At 42.4% G+C, this 25,932-nt stretch overlaps 1 protein-coding gene and 1 long non-coding RNA gene across 8 annotated transcripts in view; one reads left to right on the top strand and one right to left on the bottom strand.

Annotated features, from left to right (window-relative positions):
• The window catches only part of ddx3xa (DEAD-box helicase 3 X-linked a), a 31,221-nt gene extending 5,419 nt beyond the window's left edge, over positions 1 to 25,802 (top strand). Inside the window, exons 4-20 of one of the 7 annotated variants that reach the window (XM_034186721.1) lie at positions 240 to 299; positions 7,160 to 7,267; positions 7,582 to 7,717; positions 7,974 to 8,078; positions 8,168 to 8,267; positions 15,375 to 15,510; positions 15,626 to 15,723; positions 15,889 to 15,987; positions 16,084 to 16,244; positions 16,361 to 16,505; positions 16,805 to 16,949; positions 19,846 to 19,896; positions 21,765 to 21,946; positions 22,134 to 22,251; positions 22,341 to 22,494; positions 23,024 to 23,133; positions 23,251 to 25,802. In XM_034186721.1, the coding sequence (XP_034042612.1) occupies positions 240 to 299; positions 7,160 to 7,267; positions 7,582 to 7,717; positions 7,974 to 8,078; positions 8,168 to 8,267; positions 15,375 to 15,510; positions 15,626 to 15,723; positions 15,889 to 15,987; positions 16,084 to 16,244; positions 16,361 to 16,505; positions 16,805 to 16,949; positions 19,846 to 19,896; positions 21,765 to 21,946; positions 22,134 to 22,251; positions 22,341 to 22,494; positions 23,024 to 23,133; positions 23,251 to 23,336 (1,994 nt within the window). In that variant the 3' untranslated portion in view covers positions 23,337 to 25,802. Of the gene's footprint in view, positions 1 to 239; positions 300 to 7,159; positions 7,334 to 7,581; positions 7,718 to 7,973; positions 8,079 to 8,167; positions 8,268 to 15,374; positions 15,511 to 15,625; positions 15,724 to 15,888; positions 15,988 to 16,083; positions 16,245 to 16,360; positions 16,506 to 16,804; positions 16,950 to 19,845; positions 19,897 to 21,764; positions 21,947 to 22,133; positions 22,252 to 22,340; positions 22,495 to 23,023; positions 23,134 to 23,250 lie in introns of all 7 variants that reach the window. The other 6 variants (XM_034186718.1, XM_034186720.1, XM_034186719.1 and 3 more) reach the window with 6 other exon arrangements.
• Positions 160 to 7,268, bottom strand: LOC117524903. Its single transcript, XR_004564899.1, has 3 exons — positions 7,162 to 7,268; positions 821 to 826; positions 160 to 295 (listed from the first exon to the last, which is right to left on the bottom strand). It is a non-coding gene; the product is annotated as an uncharacterized LOC117524903 (long non-coding RNA).
• Positions 25,803 to 25,932: the final 130 nt, after the last annotated feature.

Raw genomic sequence — 25,932 nt, 5'->3', positions numbered from 1 at the left:
TGAAGTCTGTCACATAAAGAAGGTGACTGCTCTGATGAAGGCAAATATGGGTAGTGGGTGGGTTTCAACTATATTTTATTGGCGAGGGGTGGTGGTTGTGAGTATTTTACAGTTTACAAGATGTACAGTGCTTGATGTACACAGTTAAATAATGGAATATTTTTTTGCAGCAGCAAAACAGTTCTTGTCTTTGCACACTTGACGTTTTTCTCGTTTTTTGCTGTTTTCTTATTCCACAGCAGGAAATGCTTATTCCGCTGGTAGACAGTGCGGTTATTCAGTGGCACCAGTAAACCTTTGTAAGTCCCTTCTGTCTGCTTTCGCTGAGGGCAACTTGCATTTCCAGATGCATGAAATAGCCATTTACACACCAGCAAAGCCAGTGCGAAGGGGGAGAGGGCTAGTGTAGATATTGTACACAATACAGTTAATGTTGTTAATCATGGGCTCATTAATTGATGTGCTTTTCTCTGCTGGGATGCTTGCTGTTAAATTGGTGAATTTTGGATGCAAAATAACCATTTTTGTTTTTACTTTACACCCTCCCCAAGTTTCTTCTAAGCAGTCTCCACAACCATGGCAGGCAGAGTGCCAGCACAGCAATAACTATCCTCCTGGATGGGATGACTGTAAGACTGGTAACTGTTAGTGTAAAGTTAAGCCCTAACACTCATACTGCATAAGCCAGTCATGATGGGCGAGTCTTTTTATAGCCTGCTTCCCTACCTTTGCTTAGGTTACCCAAGACTGGCCTCGCAAGAGCTTGCCTTTTACCATGCCTACAGTGGTGGTTGGCGAAACAGATGTGGTATACCTTGACCTCTACCTGCATGTTGGCAGAGTTTATCAATCTATAGCTGAAACTTGAACACAGCTGACATTTATTTGAATTTTTATTTTATTTATTTTTGCTACTTTCAAAAGCACCATAAATCTGTGCCTAGGCTTGCAAATAAAATTGCTCCTTTTGACTTTTGATGCATGATTAGTTGGACTCTGTTGCATCACTACTAGCGGCTGTCTTACTAATGACAGTGTTTTTGTTGGGGGGGTGGGGGTGGTGTATACACTACAAGCAGTTAGCACTCTTACCTTCTAACTAAAAATGTCTTTGGTTCATGGCCACCTATGCTTCATTCTCGTACGTTTAGAGTTGCATCAGGAACAGCTTCTGGCACAAACCTTGTGCCAAATAACTGGATCAACTGTGGTGACCCTGAGCGAAAATGGGAGAAGCTAAAAGAAATGGATTTGATTACAGTTGCATTTTTGGCAGATATTTCTAATTATTTGATTGCATTATTGACAGTTCCATTAGAGGGATGGCTGACTGTATTTTCTTATTCGGTAATGTCTAATATATCAAATTAATTGGGTCCACCTGCTACATCTGAACAGTTTAACTTTCCAAATCTTAAAAAAAAAAAAAAAAAAAAACTTTAGCATTGCTAAAGGAATTTCTGTTTTGGTCCTCGCTCTCCATCAATATGTTGGTGGCTCTGCTGAAAGTAGACTCATTCTGTTGTTTTATAAAGTCCAAATAAAGAATTCAAGTAGATTTTTGCTGAGGCAAATAATCTATCATGGTTGATCAATTAAAATCACTCCAACACTATTTTTATTTTAATTTGTCAGGCAGCTTATTGTTCAAGGCAGTTAATTGATTTGGAAATGCTAATGTAGCCATGCCCCATCTTATTGGAAAGAAAATGTCTATAAAAGTGATTTTGTTTGAATAATCCATATATTTAGTGTGTCCAAATATGTTCCACAAATCCCCCCCCCCAAGAATTATGTGGAAGTCACTGCATTGACGTCAGCTGAGTCAGGTCAGCTGGTCTAGTTTAGTTCCCCAAAGATGTTCATCCAGAAAGCGTCATTAGTTCTATTCGGCACATTGAGAGACTCGGATGTTAGTTGTCTGTGGTATCACTGATGTCACAGTGAAATAATCAGTTTTCAGACCTTTAGTGTGAAGCACTGAAGTGCGACTCCATCATTAACTACAAGAAAAATGTTATATAATGTCAACAGTGTGCCATGAAGGGCAAAGTTTGTTCAGGTTTTCCTTGCTGCTGATTGCCTCGGCAGGTGGTTTCACTGTTGAGTTTATCCACTGGACTTTCAAGTCCTCATCATGTGTAAAATGACTTCTGAGTTTTCAGGGAATTCTGGACCATCTTGACCCTTCTTCCCTGATCTACAATATCTACAGATAGAGGAAGCCATCAACCGCTAATGGTTTTATAGTCTGTCTTGGAGAAGCCTTTCCTTGCATGTGTGGTCTCTGAAAGAGACAAAGGAGGAACCACACTCAAAACATGTCAGCAGCATCAACTCTGTCACATCAAACATCGCCAAACATGCAGCTTTCAGTTTAGCACCTCTGGTACTTCCAATTCAATTGTGGAGGTAATGGAAACTAAGACACTGGCTGCTGCAGGACAGCAGCAGCCACACCAGAACGGACCCTGACCAGTTTTGCCTGTAAGTCTATCCTTTTATAGACAGCACAAAGATTCAATGATCAGCCATACCTCTAAAATGAAACTAAAAACAGGCAGCTCACACCTGAATTCAAGTGACCTCTGGTGACTCTTGACATCTTGCATCATTGTGACATCGGGAACCCCAGTAAATATAAATATTTGAGGTTCTCTCAACTCCAACTAGAAATGAATGAAGAGGGAAACTTGAAGGAACTGACGTTTGTTGATCTGACTTGAACGACCTGGATGACTGATCTCTGCAGACATTGCTTCTTTCACTGCTGCATTAAATCATAACCAAATCCACTAACAGCAGGAGTTGTGTGCATGCTAACCTGAAGACCCTGGTTTTTGTGTTGCTGTGAGATTGCCATCTCAGAAGCTGCTGCATGACAGGTTTGTCATGTTGGTACAGACGACAAATGGGGGGGGTGTGCGTGCGCATACATGAGAAATGCAATTGTACGTTTATTATGTAGAGTCAACAGAAGTAATCATTTCAACAGATTGTATGTTGTAATTAATTCAGTAAAGCATGATATGAAAGTTCTTTCTCTATAAAGAGGCGGTTACGTGTTTGGTAAACATTCAGTTGTAGCCTAAGTGGGAAGGGGACAGATCACGTACATTGAAGCTTTTTGAAAAGGTGTGCTTACTTACCTTCTCAATGCTGGCTTTGTTTATCCAGTGTGATGTTGGTGCATTTATGTTCATTTATTTATTTTTTGTCAGATAAGTGAGTTTCTGGTATGAGAAACAAGTGGAATTTGATGTGAGACTTAAAATTACAGGTTTTTAGATGTCATGACCCAAGGCCTTAGTTGATCACTAATTCTTTTTTGGTCTTTGATAGTACATTAGAGTGACATGAGTTTAGGAAGAATAACTCAGGCACACAAGCTCAGGAATTGAATGTTATGTTGCTTACCACTATTTCAGGGATGCACTTTAGCCATGAGGTCCACCCCAATGTAAGACTTTTGCTTTTTTTTTTTTTTTCCCCCCCTCTCGAAGACACGCCTCTAATTTTGAGTAAACCTCAATAGCAATTTAAGTCGCAGCTTTGGACCCAAGAAGTACATTGCATCTGGAAAGTATTCAGTGCTTCACTTTTTCAACATTTTATGTTACAGCCTTATTCTAAAATGAAATTTTTTTCCCTTAAAATTCTACTCACAACACCCCATAATGACAACATAAAAGGTATTTGAAATGTTTGTCAATTTATTAAACATTGAAAGCTAAGAAATTGCATATATAAGCATTCACAATCTTTGCCTCAATACTTTGATGCACAGGGCTAGACATTGACCAGAAAGCCACTGGTGGAAAACCAATTGGTGGAAGTTTTGATTAGCCAAATGGGAAGTTGGTTAGTCATGCTGTTTTTTTTTTTTTTTTTTTTTTTTTTTTTTTTTTTTTTTTTTTTAACAAAGTTGAAAATGTGCGCCAGTACACATTGAAAATTTGATGTGTAAACTTTAAACTACTATGAGGGACAAAAACATCTAGTTGTATTTACCCTTCCATTGCCATTATAGTTGTCACGAGAGCGTTGCTAGAGTCACAATAAATGTACTTTGTGCTCAGCTCAGAATTGTCAAACTGTCATCCACCTGTTATGGAGACAGCTTTTACAGACTAAGCACTGAGCAAACTGTAAACTCGGTATATATGGCATCATCAGTGGAATCTGGAGTTAAGCATCTTTTTTTGGGATGAATGCTGCAGTGCGTAACACACTCCTTTGAACATGTTTGAGTGCAGCACAAACCACAAAAGGGCTCTTAAAATTCATCAAAAAAAAGGACAGGAATCCTAGTTTTTGTCAGTGGCACTGCTAACAAGCAAACTTGGCCCACCCCATCATGCATTCTTTCGCCGCACGCAATGTGATGTGGGCTAGGGATATCCCTGCTCAGTAGACTCGGGTCTGTTGGTGCATGGCTCCGGATTCTGGAGCATGAAGGCGACGAGTATGGCTCTCCGAGTCAGGATACTAGTTGGACTCGGATTACTTCCCCGGGCGAGGCTGGTACCCATTTACAGCTGGGTGAACTGAGACGATGCAGGCTGACTTGAGTTACCTGCTGTACTGCTCTGCTGCTGAGTAAGAGATTCCTGTTGTAAACTGCAGTAAAACCCAGGGACAGCCACATTTTGTTTGTATTGTCTGCATTTTTAAATTGTTAAAACATTCAAGAAGTCTTATTGATGAATTTCCTAATTATCCAATGCTCTGTAAAATTTGTATAAATTAATTTTTAGAGGTAGCTCAAAAGCTTTGCTATTTTCTATTATATAACACTATACAAACTAAAGCTTAATGGGAAATTCAAGATGGCTTCCACAAAGTGGTGTTGCTTAAAATCTTAACTGATTTATGACCCAAACTGCACAGCGCAGTGGCTTAGTGTTTATCACTGGTGCTTCACAGCAAGGTCGTGGGATCGCTTCCTGATCTTTCTGTATGAAGTTTACATGTTCTCCCTGTGTCTGCGTGGGTTTCCTTCCACAATCAAACCATGCTTATTTAGGGTCTGTTTCTTACTCTGCCCCTGAAGGCAGAGTCTCTTCATCTGGAGTTGGTCCCCGGGCGCTGGACTGTGGCTGCCCACTGCTCTGAGTGGTTGGATTGCCTAACTAATTAGGATTAGGGATGCACCGATCCACAATTTTTCACTTCCGATTCCGATACCTGAATTTGGACATCTGCCGATACCGATACTTTCCGATCCGATACCAGAGCTCTGTTTGCTTTAATAATATTATTATTGTTGATGCTTTTATGAGGATTTTCTTAAAGGAGACCTGAAAGTTCAGCTACAATGTCCTCTCTCTCTTGCTCGCTTTCATTCTCCCTCAGTCTATCTTTCTTTCTCACGCTGTGTTCGTGCTGCGCAAACTTTGAACTTTTGGAAACGCGGAGGTTTTCACGCACAGGATTTTAATAGACTTTTTCTTGGCTGCATGCTGAGCTGGCTTTTGTAGCATTTTACAGCCTTGCGACAGTGAAGGTGCTAACTTTTTAGCACACATTTCAGCACAGTGGCTCTGCTCTGGTATCTGAAAATTGCGAGTTGGATCGGTTTTTACTGATGCATGAATTACGTCAGTATTGGAATCTGATACCAATCCGGGATCGGATTGGTCCCATCCCGAATTAGGATGATTAAATAGAGGACAAATTTTGTTGTGTATATATGTACAATGACAATAATAGAGATAGATATATGGGGCTTGTGCAAAATTTGACTTAAATGATTTCAATTTTATTTATATAGCGCCAAATCACAACAGTTGCCCCAAGGCGCTTTATATTGTAAGGCAAGGCCATACAATAATTACGTAAAAACCCCAACGGTCAAAACAACCCCCTGTGAGCAAGCACTTGACGACAGTGGGAAGGAAAAACTCCCTTTTAACAGGAAGAAACCTCCAGCAGAACCAGGCTCAGGGAGGGGCAGTCTTCTGCTGGGACTGGTTGGGGCTGTGGGAGAGAACCAGGAAAAAGACATGCTGTGGAGGGGAGCAGAGATCAATCACTAATGATTAAATGCAGAGTGGTGCATACAGAGCAAAAAGAGAAAGAAACACTCAGTGCATCATGGGAACCCCCCAGCAGTCCAAGTTCAGGAATTTGGTGCGAAATTTGTGCAGTGATGGTTGTGTGAAATCTGGAATCTCAGACAAGCTGGTTCAGTTCTGCATGATCTTCCTGTGGGTGCTTTCCACTGCTAGTGTCATATTCTGAAGTGGAATGGTCCAGTTCAAGCTTCCCATTTCCATGTGTAGTACTTGATGGACCTAACCAGGTCTTGTTGGCAAGACTGACTGCCCAAAACCAATGGTTTAATACTTCTTTGTCACTGCTGCCTTGTTATGACAAAGCGCGCGCATGTGTGTATGTATATGTATGTGTGTGTAAAATATATAGATAGATAGTGTACAACATGAACTGGAAAGCATGAAAAAAATATAAATTTGCCAGGAAAGGCTGAGTAGTACTACACACAAACAATACCTAAAACAGGATTACTGCTTTATTGCACCATTTTAAGATGTGTGGTGCCGTTTCCACTGAAGCTGATGGAAAAGCAAACCACATCTTAAACTCGTGTCAGTTCTAATGGTTAGAAGTTGCAGTTTGTGTTCCTGTTGCAGTGGAAAAACTCCCAGAGACTGCAGTAGCATCATCTCTGCTGCATAGTTAGCCCTGCCATGAAGCTTTCAGTCTCCAACCCTCCCACCACCACCAGCCTCATTTTCACCCTAAACTAACTGCGTGACCACAGATGGGGATGATGACACAGCCAGTGTCCAGTGCTGGGTGGATCGTTATGGTAAATGTCCTGTTCTGACAGACACAGGGTCCAATAGGTCTTTATCTACAGTCAGTCCATCCTACCCCAAGTTTATAAAAAAGTGTAAACGGCATCCATTTTCTTCTGCAGATGCTATGAGTGACTTCAGTTACACTTTTATGTTGTAATTGCAACTCAGTTGAGATCTAAAACTTCAAACGGTCATGGTTTAAGTTGGCGTCATAAAATTCACACAGGGAAATGCTGTGTGCTTGTAGACCATCATTTCAAAGAAATGTTATATTATTTTTGTAACTTCCTCACATACCTATAAACCTGTTTCTTGTCTTTTGTCTCCACATGAAGACTCGCCTGGCTGGGATAGCACACGTGCCAATGGTTTTGTGAATGGTTACCATGACAACCGCCCAAATGGTGGCTTTGGAGGGCGTGGACCCCCTCGCAATGATAGAGGTGGGCGTGGCGCCTACCGTGGTAACAGGGGTGGAAGCACGTTTAATCAGCCACTGCAGAATGCAGGTGGGGAAATCAGTTTATTTAAATGCAGCTCTGGTAGTACAACTTTAGATGCAGGTTCTGCTGTCCCCCCACCCTTGACGATACAAGCAGTTGTTGATAAAATCGTGTCGTAACTGACTCGAAAGTATTCTCATTAGAAAAAATGATCTTAATTACCAAAACGGCAGTCCGAGCTGCTGAGGCAGATTATTTGCAGGCGAAATACATGGCTTGATTGCTAATGTGCTTTTATCTCTGTTCCTTTTTAGCATTTGGCACTTATGAAAACAAAGACAACAGCTGGGGAGGGCCTCCCAGGGATGCTGCCTACAACAGCTTTGGGGGGCGTACTGATAGAACCAAGTCCTCCTTCTTCAATGACCGTGGGGCAGGGTCTCGAGGAAGGTAAGCTTTGCACACGTAGTAATTGAAAATTCTACTTTTAATGCAACAAAAGCATTCATCTGTGTGGCAGCAGTCATGACAATTGGTGCCATTGTGGAGATTTTATGGATAACCTCTTGAAAACGTCTGTGTAAATGGTTATAACTATTCTGGTAGACATGCGCTCTAAAAAGTTCCCTTCGAGTTCTTTGTGCTGTGTAAGCAGCAGTTTATAAAGATGATGTAAAGTGTTAACCTCACTGCATGCCGTGTACAGGTACGAACGTGGGGGTTTTGCCGGTGTAGGAAACAGCCGTTGGGTGGAGGAATCCAGAGAAGATGATTGGTCCAAGCCCACCCCTCCCAATGAGCGTTTAGAACAGTAAGATGTTTTTTGTTTAGAAAATATAGATTTGTCTGTTTACATTTAACACAGTAATTGCACTTTTTTTTTCTTTTTTTTTTTTCTAGTGAGCTTTTCTCTGGGAGTAACACTGGGATTAACTTTGAGAAATATGATGATATTCCCGTGGAGGCAACAGGAACCAACTGCCCACCCCACATTGAAGGTGTAAGTTTGTACTCTGCAGCCTGAAGGGCTCAAATTGCACCACATGTCAAAAATTTCATATTGTAGTTTGTTACAAAAACCCCAGAGACACTGAGGTGACACACACACAAGCATAGATGATTAAAAAGCAACTTTTCAGGGGTGAGAATGGGCAAAGAAAAAAAACACTCTGAAAATGGGCAGGGGTCTAAGCCCCCTGAAGCTCACAGGTTTTGAGCATTTTAGAAGCATGTCGGGGTCACTACAGAAACCTAATTTTATGAATTTCCAACTTATATTTTTGTAAGTTGGAGTATGTGGAAAACTGACTAAAAAAAGAATCTTCGAGTATATATTCTCGGTCTGTTAGAAAAGTATGAATCGTGCACTTGCATCAGACAAGCTTGAACCTTCGTGCGCATGCGTGAGTTTTTTCACACCTGTTGGTTGCGTCATTCGCCTGTGGGCAGGATTTGAGTGAGCACTGGTCCACCCCCCCCCCCCCCGTCGGATGTTTATTGTCAGTGAAATGGCTGAGAGGCTGCCGCTTTGCTCCATGGATTTTTTTTCAGAAACTGTTAGACAGCCTGTTGGAAACCATTCAAATGATTGAGATGGCTTTCGGTGAAGATTCTGTCGGCGTCACATGGATTAAGGACCATTAAAACTGGATTAAAAACGGCCCACAGCGGCGGAGGGCACACTGCACCCCGAGCGGCCATTGACAGACTGGAACGAGCAGATCACTTTCAAATTTAAGGCTCTGTTGATGCAGGACGTCGTGTGACTAGCAGAGAAGTTTCAGAAGAGGTCGGGATCAGCACTTTATCAGCACATTCCACTGTTAAAGGAGATTTTGTAATGAAAGACGTGCGGACGGATTCGCGCGTCGGGATGCAGCCGCTCATGGCGTGGGACAAACGCCTCCATGTTGGAAGTCTCACAGGACAAGTTGGAACATGCCCAGCTGTTAAACAATTTCTCAGATACTCACTCGACTGAAAAGCCATCAAAAGCCGTCTGAATCTTCTGAATGGTTTCCAACACGGAGGTGTCCTTTTTTTTTTTTTTTTTTTTTTTTTTTTTTTTTTTTTTTTTTTTTGCATGCGCGAAATCCTCCGCACGTCTTTCATTACAAAATCTCAGCTCTCTTGCCATTCCTGTGGTAGTCACACGATGTCCCGGATCAACACAGCGTTCAGTTTAGAAATGATCTGGTCGTTCCAGCCTGTCGATGGCCGCTCGGTGTGCCGCGCACCCTCCGCCGCTGTGGGCCGTCTTTAAAAAGGTTTTAACACTCCTTAATCCGTGTGACGGCGACAGAATCCATCTGAATCTTTCGAATGGTTTCCAACTGGCTAACAGTTTCTGGGAAAAAAATTCATGGAGCAAAGCAGCAGCCTCTCAGCCATTTCACTGACAATAAAAATCCGACGAGGGGGGTGGACCAGTGCTCACTCAAAGCCTGCCCACAGGCGAATGACGCAACCGACAGGCGTGAAAAAAACTCACGCATGCGCACGAAGGTTCAAGCTTGTCTGATGCATGTGCACATGATTCAAATCCATATAGTTTTGAAAAAAATTAAAAGGTCAGTTTTCTCACAGACCTCGTACTAGAACTTCATGCAAGTATGTGTAAATCATTTAAAGAGATGAAGTGTAACGTGTTGGCTTTTTAAATACTTGAAAGACACTGGACTCATGGAGAGGATTTACTCCTGCTATAACGGATGCAGGTGGCAGCAATACAACAATAAGGAAGCCAGCTGCCGTCATCAAATCAAAATCAAATCAGTTTTATTTATATAGCGCCAAATCACAACAAACAGTTGCCCCAGGGCACTTTATATTGTAAGGCAAAGCCATACAATAATTACGGAAAAACGCCAACGGTCAAAACGACCCCCTGTGAGCAAGCACTTGGCGACAGTGGGAAGGAAAAACTTTTAACCTTTTAACAGGAAGAAATCTCCAGCAGAACCAGACTCAGGGAGGGGCATTTTTCTGCTGGGACTGGTTGGGGCGGAGGGAGAGAACCAGGAAAAAGACATGCTGTGGAGGGGAGCAGAGATCAATCACTAAAATTCTATTCTAGAATTAACAGGAAGCCAATGAAGAGAGGCCAATATGGGTGAAATATGCTCTCTCCTTCTAGTCCCCGTCAGTATTCTAGCTGCAGCATTTTGAATTAACTGAAGGCTTTTTAGGGAACTTTTAGGACAACCTGATAATGAATTACAATAGTCTAGCCTAGAGGAAAGAAATGCATAAAGATAATAGATAAAGCTGAGTATCATCTGCATAACAATGAAAATTTAAGAAACGCTGTCTAATAATACTGCTTAAGGAAGCATGTATAAAGTGAATAAAATTGGTCCTAGCACAGAACCTTGTGGAACTCCATAATTAACCTTAGTCTGTGAAGAAGATTCCCCATTTACATGAACAAATTGTAATCTATTAGATAAATGATTCAAACCACCGCAGCGCAATGCCTTTAATACCTATGGCATGCTCTAATCTCTGTAATAAAATTTTATGGTCAACAAAAGCAGCACTGAGGTCTAACAGAACAAGCACAGAGATGAGTCCACTGTCTGTGGCCAAAAGATCATTTGTAACCTTCACTAATGCTGTTTCTGTACTATGATGAATTCTAAAACCTGACTGAAACTCTTCAAATAGACCATTCCTCTGCAGATGATCAGTTAGCTGTTTTTTTTTTCAAGAATTTTTGAGAGAAAAGGAAGGTTGGAGATTGGCCTATAATTAGCTAAGATAGCTAGGTCAAGTGATGGCTTTTTAAGTAATGGTTTAATTACTGCCACCTTAAAAGCCTGTGGTACATAGCCAACTAATAAAGAGATTGATCATATTTAAGATCGAAGCATTAATTAATGGTAGGGCTTCCTTGAGCAGCCTGGTAGGAATGGGGTCTAATAGACATGTTGATGGTTTGGAGGAAGTAACTAATGAAAATAACTCCGACAGAACAATCGGAGAGAGATCGTCTAACCAAATACCGGTATCACTGAAAGCAGCCAAAGATAACGATATGTCTTTGGGATGGTTATGAGTAATTTTTTTTCTCTAATAGTTAAAATTTTATTAGCAAAGAAAGTCATGAAGTCATTACTAGTTAAAGTTAAAGGAATACTCGGCTCAGTAGAGCTCTGACTCTGTCAGTCTGGCTACAGTGCTGAAAAGAAACCTGGGGTTCTTATTTTCTTCAATAAGTGATGAGTAGTAAGAGGTCCTAGCTTTACGGGGGGCTTTTTTTTATAGATAAACAGACTTTTTTCAGGCTAAGTGAAGATCTAAATTAGTGAAACGCCATTTCCTCTCCAGCTTACGGGTTATCTGCTTTAAGCTGCAAGTTTGTGTTATAACACGGAGTCAGGCACAACTGATTTAAGGCTCTTTTTCAGAGGAGCTACAGCATCCAAAGTTGTCCTCAATGAGGATGTAAAACTATTGACGAGAATCTATCTCACTCACAGAGTTTAGGTAGCTACTCTGCACTGTTGGTATATGGCATTGGAGAACATAAAGAAGGAATCATAGCCTTAAACCTAGTTACAGCACTTTCTGAAAGACTGTAATGAAACTTATTCTCCACTGCTGGGTAGTCCAGAGTAAATGTTATTAAGAAATGATCAGACAGAAGGGGGTTTTCAGGGAATACTGTTAAGTCTTCAATTTCCATACCATAAGTCAGAACAAGATCTAAAGCTCCTTTCACACCGGGGCTGCTCCTGGTTGCGCCGGGCGTTGTCATGATAACGCCGCATGGAAGCAACTCGGGTGCCGAAAAATTAAACCTGTTTAATTTTTTTGGCGTCCTGTGCTCGATGCAGAAAGGAAGTGGTTCCAGCGCAAGCTGGGGCAAAGAGGCGTTACCCGGCGTGACTCGGAGCCAATTTATGATTCCTGCTGTGTTCCGTTGTCCCCGCAGTATAAATCACACAGGATTGTTTTTATACCGTGTACTCAATGCAGTAAAAAAAAACTACACGCTGAAAAAAGACAGACTGATTGCCAGAAATATCCAGTAAAGTCCGGACATCTCGAGTCCACTTATGGACGTTCGTTCACGTGCGCACATATGAACAATTAAAAGAAAAAGTCTGGCTGCAGGCATTAGTTCCTTGTTCTCTGCTCAAACTCTCACATCAGTTAAAAAAAGACATAAGTCCTGAGACAGGACATGTCAACATCAAGTAGAACTCCAGACATCTCATTGCTTGACGGTTCGCGCGTGCATCTCGCGGTCAAAGGAGGAAAGAATAGAAAAAAAAAATTGTCTGCAAGCAGTTAGTTCCTTTCTCTCATCACAGTTAAAGGACATAAGTCCAGGCCATGTCAACATCAAGTAGAACTCCAATCTCCACATTTGCTAAAGGACGGTCCGTGTGCACGCGCATCTTGCGGTCAAGGGAGGAAAGATAAACTATAACAGAACTCAGAGCGCAGCCCTGCAGCCTCAGCACAACAAGCAGAAAAGTCAGAGTGCACAGTCTGTCTGCAGCCAAACTGTGCACTCTGACTTCTCTGTGCAGAGAACCTGCAGGCTGGGTTCTCACCTCGTCTCTGCCCCTGCTGCGCGCACCTGACGCAGAAATTCCTGCGTCGTTATAACGCCACAGGGAGCAACTGGGAGCAGCCCCGGTGTGAAAGGTGCTTAAGGTATGATTAAAGTGGTGGGTGGACTCATTTACATTTTGAGCAAAGCCAATTAAGTCTAACAGTAGATTAAATGCAGTGTTGAGGCTGTCATTCTCAACATCTGTGTGGATGTTAAAATCGCCCACTATAATTATCTTATCTGAGCTAAGCACTAAGTCAGACAAAAGGTCCGAAAATTCACAGAGAAACTGAATTTTCTGTGAAACGACCAGGTGGACTTCCAATTTGGATGGACAAGACTAAGAGTCAAGCTTTCAAATGAATTAAAGCTTTTTCTGGGTTTTTGATTAATTAATAAGCTGGAGTGGAAGATTGCTGCTAATCCTCCGCCTCGGCCCGTGCTACGAGCGTTCTGGCAGTTAGTGTGACTCGGGGGTGTTGACTCATTTAAACTAACATAATCATCCTGCTGTAACCAGGTTTCTGTAAGGCAGAATAAATCAATATGTTGATCAATTATTATATCATTTACTAACAGGGACTCAGATGAGAGAGACCTAATGTGGTGCAGTTGAAGGTGCTATATTTTTTCTTTTTGAATTTTTATGCTTAAATAGATTTTTGCTGCTTATTGGTGGTCTGGGAGCAGACACCGTCTCTACGGGGATGGGGTAATGAGGGGATGGCAGGGGGAGAGAAGCTGCAGAGGTGTGTAAGACTACAACTCTGCTTCCTGGTCCCAACCCTGGATAGTCACGGTTTGGAGGATTTAAGAAAATTGGCCAGATTTCTAGAAATGAGAGCTGCTCCATCCAAAGTGGGATGGATGCCGTCTCTCCTAACAAGATCAGGTTTTCCCCAGAAGCTTTGCCAATTATCTATGAAGCCCACCTCATGTTATACGCCACAGAAGAAGGGTTTGTTTTTTCCCTCCACTGGGTCATTTTTTATATATATATATATATATATATATATATATATATATATATATATATATATAATATAAAAAGTTAGTAGTTTTATGACAAAAACATAACGTTGATGGGATGGAAACCTGCATACAAACAGGCTTTGCAGTGCACAGTGTTAAACAACTGCACCACACTTAAAAATTTCAGTGATTGTAAACACATTTTAATTGCATGAATTGAATTATGACCCACACCTGAGCACTGAGGTCACTGACCGGTACAAGTGCTGTGGGATTTGGGGCTCGCTGTGCCTCTTTCTGAAAAACGGATGCAATCCATATGCTGGATCGCTTGGAACGCTGGACACTGGCAGTACATGATTAGTCAGTTTAATCTTAGCTTTGGTGACTTGCTTCTTCGTCTTGCAGTGTTCAAAGTTTTTACCTCCTCTAGAGCCGTAGTTGAGGAACATAACGTGCAGAGGGCTTTACCGGGGAGCTCTAACTGGCGGATGAATTCAGAGTCTTGCCATTGTCCCATCCATGTCCACCTCCCTCTCCAACCATGTCCACTTAAATCTATTTTTTTGCACCGCTATCTGTCATTAGTGCGGTCTTTCTCCTCTCTTGATAATTTTCACCATGTTAAACGCAGCTTGACGGACCAAAACTTGCAGAAAATCCATGTCCGGGTACTTTCAGTGACTTTATTACTGAGGTTCTGATTGGCTGAAAGTTCGCTGTTACAGAAAAAGTAACCAATGACTGTTTTTGCTTGCTGTTTCAGCAGCACTATTATGGTACCTATGCATATGAGGAAATGTTTAAAGCTGGGCTTACACTGTGCGAGTTTTGGCTCTTTTTCAGCCAATTTTTCACTCGTGAGATTTTTTTGGATCGCGCTCTCGTATGGTCAGATGAAAATCAAACCTGTTTGATATTCTGGTCAGCCCTCGTGAGGGTATCGCGCTACAAGCGTCCAACCTCTCGCACTGTGCATGTGCAAACACCGATGCGGATTTGGGGAGAGCATTAAACGGTGATCATCTCTTTGGGAGAGCATTTTCTGTTTCTTCAGGCCTTTCTTCAACTCATGTAGTCTTGTATTGTTTTGTTAAAACTTTGTCTCCCATCGCGAGTTTTTTGTAAAAATAAGAAATGTAAATAAAGCTTGGGGGAAAAAAGCTGCTTACATTTTGCTTCTGGAAACACAAGTCCAACGTGTGGTTTTTGAACATACAATGTGAGCATTCAGATCGCATCAGAGTATCGAACCGTACAGTGTGAGAACATAAATTGGGCATTCTGAACTTTTACACTGTGCGGTTTTGTTGTACAGTTTGAGCTGGAGACAATAAATATCATACAGTGTCTGCCCAGCATAACTTGCATGGATAACACCGCTGTCCGTCCCCCCCCCCCCCAAAAATTTTTTTTTCTCAACAAATTTACACCGATCTCAGAAATGGCCCAGAAACTGAGAAAAAAGTCGGAGATCCACAGAAAATTCTCATCCCTGGTAAAAGTCGCTGGTCAGGGGTATGACTTCAGATATATACTTATGACATGTCCAATATAATTTTGTTACAGTTCCATGACGTAGACATGGGGGAGATTATTATGGGCAACATCACCCTGAGTCGCTATACTCGTCCCACTCCAGTTCAGAAGCATGCGATCCCAATCATAAAGTCCAAGAGGGATCTCATGGCGTGTGCCCAAACTGGTCAGTACTCCCGGTTTAAGAACTCATCCAGTATTTGCAAATTTGTAATATGTCAGCCTTTCAGGAAGCGCGCAGATTTAAACCAGTGTTACAAATATTTGGTTCTGAATTTCAGGGTCTGGTAAAACCGCTGCTTTCTTGCTGCCGGTACTGAGTCAGATCTACACTGATGGCCCAGGAGAAGCTCTGCAGGCTTCAAAGAACAGTTGTCAGGTATGTTTACTGTGGGAGGTAGACTCTTGGTGTTTGAGCAGAGCTTTGTGTTGTTTTCTTGTCTGTGTGCGTGTGCACAGTGCTGACACATCACCATGACTACATGTAGTATTTTGGGCCCATTTTGGACAATACTGCGTGTAACTTAGTTATTTTTGTATTCAGGAGAATGGAAGGTACGGTCGCCGTAAACAGTATCCAATCTCCCTTGTACTGGCTCCCACTCGCGAGCTGGCTCTGCAGATCTACGATGAAGCCAGGAAGGTGAGCTCCTTGTTTTGTTTGGAGGCAGCTTGTGCTTTGATACTCATTTTTGTCGAATATGCTGCTCAGTTTGCTCCCTTTCCTCTGACGTTGTAGTTCGCCTATCGCTCACACGTGCGTCCCTGTGTGGTTTATGGCGGAGCTGATATTGGTCAGCAGATTCGGGACTTAGAGAGGGGTTGTCACCTGCTGGTGGCTACACCTGGACGCCTGGTGGACATGATGGAGAGGGGCAAGATTGGTCTGGATTACTGCAAGTCAGTATGTCATTACTCCCCCCAAAAAGAAAATGTTTCTGTAAATGGTAAACTTAAAAAAAAAAAGAAAAAAAAAAAGGTATAATAAAGCCCCTTTTTGTGTTATTTCTCTGAAGATACTTGGTTTTAGATGAGGCTGACCGCATGTTAGACATGGGCTTTGAGCCACAAATCAGGCGCATTGTTGAGCAAGATACAATGCCACATAAGGGCATCCGCCAGACCATGATGTTCAGTGCCACCTTCCCTAAAGAAATCCAGGTATGTTCTTACAGTTAGTGAGTGTATAGAAGTTTATTGTGGATGTTGGTAAATGGTCAAGTTGATGACAATCGGTTATTCATTTGTCACCAGTGTTCTTCTTGGAGGACATCTGTCCTGCATGTTGACTTGTATCTGCTGTCCTCAGCGCTTGTTACGTCAGTTTGGTTTGTCAGACGTGGGTGTCATAACTGTTTCAGGCAAACAGATAACTGGTGTTAATTTGTATTTGTTTACAAACTGAGTTCAGCAATGTCCATCCTGACCCTCCAAGCTAAATGCTGGTTAATATCTTGTAGATCCTGGCTCGTGATTTCCTGGAGGAGTACATTTTTCTGGCTGTGGGTCGTGTTGGTTCCACTTCAGAAAACATCACTCAGAAAGTGGTCTGGGTTGAGGAAATGGATAAGAGGTCCTTTCTTCTTGACCTACTCAATGCTACAGGTAAGGAGACTGGGGGGAGGGCGCAAGTCTTTGTGGTGTTGCTTTTCCTTTCTCCATGAAGGTCATATTGGCCTTTAACCAGTCATCTGTTTGTCTGTCACCATACCAGCTAATACTGACTTTGCTACATGTCTTACAAACCATTTGCTTTAGCCAGGCCTTTCAGAGAATCCAAATTATAGAAGAAAATCTTGTGCAGGGGTGATGAGGCACTGAAGTACAATGCATCCAGAAAGTAGTCAGTGCTTCACTTCTTCTACATTTTGTTACAGCCTTATTCTAAAATGGATGAATTTCTTTTTTTTTTCCCCCTCAAAATTCTACAAACAATATCCCGTAATGACTTTTTTTTTTAGATTTTTTTTGCAGATTTAATTAATAAAAAAGCTTAAAGCACAGGTACATAAGTATTCACATGAAGCTCAAAATTGAGCTTAGGTGCATCTTGTTTCCACTGATCATCCTTGAGATGTTTCTACAGCTGAAATGGAGTCCACCTGGGTTAAATTTGGTTGATTGGACATGATCTGGAAAGACACACACCTGTCTACATATAAGGTCCCACAGTTGTCAGTGCATGTCAGAGCACAAACCAAGCATGAACTCAGAGGAATTGTCTGTAGACCTCTGAGACAGGATTGTGTCGAGGCACAAGTTTTGGAAAGCGTGCCGAAATATTTATTGCTTTGAAGGTCCCAATGAGCACAGTGGCTTCATCATCCATAAATGGAAGAAGCTGTGATGCACCAGGACTGTTCTAGAGCTGGCCACCTGTCTAAACTGAGTGATTAGGGTTAGAAGGGCCTTCTTAGTCAGGGAGGTGACCAAGAACCAGGTGGTCACTCTGTCAGAGCTCCAGCATTCCTTTGTAGAGAGAACTTTCCAAAAGGGGCAACCATCTCTGTAGCAATCCACCAGTCAGCCCTGTATGATAGAGTGGCCAGATAGATGGAAGCCACTCTTTAATAAAAGGCCCATGGCAGCCCACCTGAAGGACTCTCAGACCATGAGAAACAAAATTCTCTCGTCTGATGAGACAAAGATTGAACTCTTTGGTGTGAATGCCAGGCATTGTGTTTGGAGGAAACCAGGCACCATCCCTACAGTAAAGTATGGTGGTGGCAGCATCATGCTGTGGGGATGTTTTTTCAGCAGCAGGAACTGGGAGACGGGTCAGGATTGAGGGAAAGATGAATGCAGCAAAGTACAGAGACATCCTGGATGAAAACCTGTTCCAGAGTGGTCTTGGCCTCAGACTAGGGTGACGGTTCATCTTTCAGCAGGATAATGGCCCTAAGCACACAGCCATGATATTGCAGGAGTGACTTCAGGACAACTCTGTGAATGTCCTTGAGTGGTCCAGCCAGAGCCCAGACCTGAATCTGATTGAACATCTCTGGAGAGATCTGAAAATGGCTGTGCACTGACGCTCCGCATCCAACCTGATGGAGCTTGAGAGGTGCTGCAAAGAGAAATGGGCAAAACTGCCCAAAGAAAAATGCATCATATTCAAGAAGACTTCAGGCTGTAATTGCCGCCAAATATTGAGCAAGGGGTGTGAATTCTTATGTACATGTGATTTCTTAGTCTTTTTAATACATTTTCAAACCTTCAAAAAAACCTTTACATGTTGTGAGTAGAAATTTGAGGGAAAATGAATTTGCTAAATTTTGAAATCAGGCTGTAACAAAATGTGGAAAAAGTGAAGTGCTGTTAGTATTTCCAGATGTACTGTATATTGGTATAGTTAAGAAATGTCATGTTTTCTCTAGACGTGAGCTAGGGGTGTAACGATATCACAGCAAAATATCACTGTACAAAACTTTGCTGTGAAGCTGAAGATTTAATCATTCAAATGGAAAGTCACAATTTTAATCATAAGCATATTTTTGCATGTACACTGAAAGCCACATGCACTCTCTTGTCATACTATATTCTGGCAAAAGGATGTAGGAATCGAAATGACAAGCATTAGCAGCTCTAAATAAATGATCTAATGATCATTTATTGCTTTCAGTTTTACACACTTCACATTTAGGTTGGTCTTGTGGTTACAGGCTCCTACAGAAATACTGTGTGAAGTTGTGTAGAAATTATTTGTGTAATCTGGTAGATTTATTTGCAATTGTCCACACAGTTGGAGAACATCGTGTTGGTCTCACTTGCTTGCTTAGCATGTTGGCTATGTGATTGTGTGGGGAGCAGAGAAGCAGGAAAACAAACTGTGTGCAGGCTGTGGAGGTGCAGAGGTCGGCATTAGATGCGTGGTTTGTTTCAGTGCACCAAAATCAACATCTGCTGTCTGTTAGCTAAAAGCCAAAGAGCTGTTAGTGTTTCTGCTGTCAGTGGAGATAAAACAAAGCATCAGCTGAAGTCAAAGGTACCGGCAGTAAACACTTTGATGGGCTCCATAAACTTGAACCTTCAGGCATCAGTTTGTCCAGCTGTGTGTTCAGCCCAAAAATGGAAGTAATCAAAACGGCTGTAACCTGCTCTCTGTATGTAACGTGTGTGTGGCCAAAATGTTAGGAGGTATTGAATAGCCAAAGTATTTGGTTTCTGGCAGAATTTTACTTCTTGCAGTGCAACTCTTGCATAGTTTGTTTACATGCTGCCCTGTGTGTGTGTGTGCATGTGCACACACACACAGACAGGATACTCAGCGGTGTCATTACTCTATTTTGCTCAAACAGTGAGTGTTGTGTATTCGCTCCTCGGTTGGTGTTTGTGGACGCCCTTGGACAAACATTTTCATAACCTGTACAGTGGCGGTGGAAGCCCTCCCGCCGTGTGGACAGACTGTATCGTTACACTCCTAAAACACAGTGATCTGAAATTGTGAACATTTGTGTACTGGGCATCCTTGCGTTTACTGGACGGTCTGGTTTTATCTTAGTTATTCCCAGTGAGGTTCAGGAAAATGTGACAGACACTCCAGAGAAGCCTGGTAAGTATGAACGCACCTTACTGACCCACAAGCCAGAAACATCACACAGATCATCCTGTCCCTCTGCTCCCCAGCTGACATGCTGCCTGTATGATTTATTTTTAACACCCCGCTCTCATTGTCCGTTTGAGCTTATGCCAGCTTTGCACAGTTAATCAAAATGGAAAAGTTCTTTTTCCTCAGAAGAGTGTTCAGAGACCAGCACCTAAGTAAATAAATACCTTTGAGGTGTAACCACTTCAAATAGTTGTAAATATGGTTTTTATTTTACATTATGTCCACCAATAAAGGATACTCAACCTTTATATTGCCAATGTCATCAAAATTTGTCTAATCTGGAAATAATTGTCAAAATATACAAAATTGAAATATTCATACGATTCCTATTCAACATGCTCGTAGAGGTCGGATATTGATGTGAAAAACGACATGTTTTTCACAACACTGCAGTTGCGAGTATCCCAGAAATGGTGACGTCAACACTGGATGGGGAGAAATCGGTTTTATTTGTTTTTCCATTTATAGAAGTCAATAAGAATCTAATTTAAACACATATTGGTGTTCTTCAATTTTCAACTTTTCATTTATATAGCACCAAATCACAACAGAGTTGCCTCAAGGCGCTTCACACAAGTAAGGTCTAACCTTACTAACCCCCAGAGCAGCAATGATAAGGAAATACTCCCTCTGAAGAAGAAACCTTAAGCAGACCAGACTCAAAGGGGTGACCCTCTGCTTGGGCCATGCTATGGGCATAAATTACAAAACAATTCACAAAACATATGTATAGGAAATGCTGTTGGCGCACAGGAACCAACAGCATCTTTGGTTCCTGAGAGCTGAATGCTATATTGGTGACATAATGAACAGTAGATGCAGCTTTACTTGTATCAAATTTTATTTGGCTTATTTTAAGACAGTCAAGTGTAGAGAAAGAAGAGAAACAGTCCAATGTGAATGTAATTTTTAATCAAATAGTAACACCGTGTTCTAATCCATGTGACAGACTCTGGATTATGGTTTTGTCATCTTGCTGATATGAGAAAATGGTCTTTTCACGCAACTTGTAACTATATAACTTGTGTGAAAAGACTCTCTTCTCTGGGGTGGAAAAATTGACCTGACCCAACAATTGGGTCAGGTCAATTTAACAATTGAGATTTTCTTGGTGGGTAAACAGACCTGCAAATGCATCTGAGATTTCCAGTTTTTCTTGGGGGAGAACCCAGAGAGATCCCACCAGGGGCTTGGGGTCTTTAGGCCTGTGCCAAAAACTTTCAGGTCCCCTCCCTACTCTGTTTTATTTAAAGGGGTACAACTCTGTGCGCGCAAAGGCTCTAGTTTTAAAGCCCCATGGTGCTGCACCCATTTTGACAGTGAGGCGCACAGTCTCAACAAGGGACCCCTCCCCCCCAAAAAAAACAAACAAGCTTTTGCCAGTTTGGTGAAATGGTCTTTTGCAGGGTTAGCAGAGAATAATGTATCTGACTTGATGTGTCTCGTGTTATCAGCCATTTTGCTCTCAAGCTTTTATTCTGACAGCCATTAATGTGAAATACTCCATTTGTAAGCATTTTACACATTTATCAACAAGTTACTCAGCTGTCTGCTGCAGAACTCTTTGTAAGTTAACTTGTAAATAATTAATGGTTGTCAGTAAATGTAAAGCTTATCGTGCGACCCTGTCTCCATTTTTTTTAAGTTGCCATTTTTACCAGTCCCCCCTTCCCCTTCATGATCTTGTAATAATTGTTGACCTTGCACAGCAGTTAAGTTCATTCCCCCATTTCTGTTTTTCAGTAATCCACCTGTAGCCTCATCTGTAAAACTCTCCTGTTGGGTTGTCATCTTTCACTCCTTCCACTTAGGAAAGGACTCGCTGACTCTGGTTTTTGTGGAAACCAAAAAGGGAGCGGACGCACTGGAAGACTTCCTTTACCATGAGGGTTACGCCTGCACCAGCATCCACGGAGACCGGTCCCAGAGAGACAGAGAAGAAGCTCTGCATCAGTTCCGTTCCGGGCGCTGCCCCATCTTGGTGGCTACAGCTGTAAGTGTTCTCATGGCCTCTGTTTCTGCTTTGAGGAATCATTTTATGTCAGTGCGTTCCTGCTATGTGACAGTGCGGCAAGATTTGTCAGTACACCAAAATATGAGTCCGTTTGATTTATCTTCGCAAAAATCTGATGGCTGTGCCCACTCAAATACATTTCTTCATACTTTTTCGTCTGGGGCAGGTGGCTGCAAGAGGTCTGGACATCTGCAACGTGAAGCACGTTATCAACTTTGATCTGCCCAGTGACATCGAGGAGTACGTTCACCGTATCGGCCGTACGGGACGTGTGGGCAACCTTGGTAAAATTAAGTCTTTCCAACAAAAAAAAAAAACTACATCAATGCATCTCATCATACAAAGTAGTTGACAGCATTTTGTGTGTGTGCAGGTTTGGCCACGTCGTTCTTTAACGACAAAAACAGCAACATAACCAAAGACTTGCTGGACATCCTGGTGGAGGCCAAGCAGGAAGTTCCGTCGTGGCTGGAGAGCCTGGCCTATGAGCACCAGCACAAGAACACCACCCGTGGACGCTCGAAGAAGTATGAACTCAAACAAGTGCTTCTCTGGGTTTTAATAAATACAAAAAAAATGTGCATCATAGTCTGGAAAATTCTGATCTCCGGCCTGAAATCGTTAACCATCACAGCTTCTCGTGGTGATTTTTATGATCTTGAAAGCCCGCTGTGACCTCCTCAGATGTTCCTGTGTGTACCATTTATGTTTAACTTGTGGATGAGAAGTAAGTGTGGCTGTTAGCGACGCTGCTTCATAAATCTAATACAAACAAAAGGCCGACTTCACACGTGTCTGCCTGAAGGTGGTCAGACACATCCCACTGCAGTCCGGTTTAAAAAAAAAAATTCTCTTGTCCTCACCTGAACCCAAAACCTTCAGAGCTAAAGGAACACGGTTTGTTTTTGTTTTTTGAGTTGCTGACTGGATTTTTGTTAACTGCTCCCCCACTGACTCATTAATCCTGTGCGTGTCCTCTTCAGTGTTGAATAATTTGAGGTTTTGCCTGGAAAATCTTGACTGTTGTATATTGATCGAATCCTGAATCTTGTGCAGGTTCTCTGGTGGATTTGGAGCGAGGGATTACCGTCAGTCATCCAGCAGCTCTGGGGGCTTCGGCGGCAACCGCTCAGGGCGGAACCCCGGGGGAAACCGTGGCTTTGGAGGTATGCAACACCTTGGTTTGCCAATGTCTGATTCAGCATTCTTACCCGCCGGCACTGAAGATTTTTATGAGTGTTTATTTTTGCCTTTGAACAACTTTTGACCCCCTTGTCCCACAGGTGGCTTTGGCGGCAACTTCTACAGCAACGACGGCTACGGGGGAAATTACAGCCACTCTGGTAGTGTGGACTGGTGGGGCAACTAATCATAGGAATAGGTTGCCATGCCAACCCCTTGGAAACCACATGTTAACTTAAAGCCAGACTGTAACAACCCTCCCTGTGTAGCTTCACTGACACACAGTACATTACCAACCCTGATTCTCTGCTGTTCAACTTCCACGCAAACGGAAGTGCAGCGCGATGCGAGGGGAAGTTCACCAGCACGCGCGTCGCACCGGAGACCGCAGAGATCGGTGCACCTCAGAGCGAGCATGGATGCTGGCGTGTTGTCCGATTAGCAACCTCAGACGTTGATTGTTAGAGTATTTTTGTTCTTTTTGTGGGGGGATAAAAACAATAACCTGAGGATCATTTGTGTGTTAATGTACTGTGCCTTTTGAATTGAAACGACAAAAAAATCTTTCATTTCACCAAGTGAACTTGGCCAAGAGCTCGAAATTTGTTTTTACTGTTTTGTCATTTGGTGGGGGGGGGGGGGGTTAGAAAAGCTTGGACTTGATCAAACCTTGGCACACACCGGTGGCTCGCTTGAGTCACGACACCATTTGAACTTCAAATTTACTGCAGGAATATCATGTAGCCTTTTTTATTTTTATTTTTTTTTTATTTTTTTTGAAACAGTTATCGGAGCCGTTACGATAATGTGCAACTTCACCGCGGCCGCTCAGCAACCGTACTCCCAAGGGATGCCGTTAGATTTTTTTTTTTTCCTCTCTCTCTCTTTTCAATTTGTTTATTGCTCACTCTATCCTGGACGGGCTCCTTTTGGATACTTTTTTCCCAAATAGCCATTCCTGTTGTGATCTGTTTAAAAAACAAACAAACAAAAAAGCTCGGTGCCAACAATCGCTGAGGTTTAATGAGGAATAATCAATGCTGGAACTTGTTCCTTCACTTTTATTTTTCTTTTCTCTCAATTGACTTGACAGTGTTACGGCAGCTAGCCTGTTACAAGCGCTAGCTACATGAAGTGGCTGATATATATATATATTTTTTTTTTCTTGAGACTTTTGTGGTGCAGTTGTGTGCACAGTTCAGGGGGTGGGGGGGATCTCAGATTTTAGGAAACGTTTCTCTACAACTACGTACATGCACACACAAGAAAAAAAAAAGCCTGCCATCTTGAAAATGAAGTTCAATGTGGCTGCACAAGGACCACAGCATTGGGAGGACGGCACGTGGCGTTTACTGTTTACCTATCTGATCGATAACCACAAGGCCCAGATGGTATTCTACGCTTGCAAGTGTTTTGTTTTTTGGTCAAGGAGGAAGGACACACGAACTGAGTCGCAGGCTTAACTTAATTACAAACGTTTTCTCTTTTCAAGCTGCGTTGGAGGCACGGGTCATCGTGACGAGGCGGGCATTTGTTCACTGAGGTTAGTTAGTTACACGGCAGAACTGAGCGGGGGGTGTTAAGACCAGCACTCCCACTGTTCAGGGTTGGGGGGGGGGGGGGGGGGGTGTAGTAGGCATGATGTGCGGCTTTTCAGCCTAGCCGCCGTTGCCAGTGGCTTTGGTTTCCACTGCAGTCTTCTAACTGTGGGCGTGGCCACATTTACAGGCCAGCGTCTGCCGTCCTTACAGGACTTTGAAAGTACCGCCTGGTCCTCCAGGAGGTCATCTGCTCAGATGTTAATCAAACGCTGTGGCTCGGTGAAGCCAGAGCAGGTTTTTCCTCTCAGAGAGGAGAAGCCCTCTAGAGGACAGAAGGGGCATTTCACCTCCGGGTGCTCTGGGGTTTCTCATTGGGTGTGTTGTGCCTTGATAACTTTTGTTTTTTATGAAACTGAACTAAAAGCGGATGCACTGGCAGTGTTGAGAACTTGAGATTGAATGGTGCTACTTGATTTAGGTTTGTAGGCCCTTGTATGTCGTGCTCATCAAGTTTTACAAAAAGTTCTTTTATTGCACATCTAAAGTTTTATATAGATGTCTTGGATATGTGTCCTTAAGCTTCCAAATATTGTGTGTGAGGGAGATTGTGACAAAACGCAGCTTGTTTACAAAGGGGACGGGTTCTCAACGTTTAACCAGGATTTATTTGGGACCAGGGGATTTAGCAGTTGGGGGAATTTAGCCATTTGCACAGATTTCTAGATTCTACTTTTGCTGCTAGTTTTGTGTAATTTATTAAGCATTTTTGACAAATATTTATTTTTGTAAGCCTCAAAGTGATTCTTTGAAAGTTTCAGAAACTTGACCAAAAGACAGTACAAAAAACACTGGCACTTGAATGTTGAATGTCACCTGTATGCGTGAAATTTATATATTTCGGGGTAGTGTGAGCTTTTTTAATGTTTAAGATAACATTGGACTTGGTAATTGATATCCACAGCTGTTTTGGGGCTCCCCCCTCTCTGCAAGGGGGGGCCGCTAATCTCTTAGATTTCCAATTGGTCAACAAAATTTGACATCATTGACAAGATAAGATGCCAAGGTTTGGAATAAAGCTGTCAAAAAGAGCAAACTTCCTAAAGCATATCGACAGTGTTCAGATTCTCCAACTGTGTGTTTATTATTTGGTTCTTTGACCTGATTCTGTTTCTCCAGTGAATGTCTGGCACATGGCAATCCTTTAAAGAAACAAACATGTGGTTTATTCTCTATTGTTGTATT

Source organism: Thalassophryne amazonica, chromosome 14 (assembly GCF_902500255.1).
Source record: "Thalassophryne amazonica chromosome 14, fThaAma1.1, whole genome shotgun sequence".
NCBI classification, from domain to species: Eukaryota; Metazoa; Chordata; class Actinopteri; order Batrachoidiformes; family Batrachoididae; genus Thalassophryne; species Thalassophryne amazonica.
The sequence above is the reverse complement of the archived record's forward strand: the minus strand, read 5'-3'. Positions and strand labels throughout refer to the sequence as shown.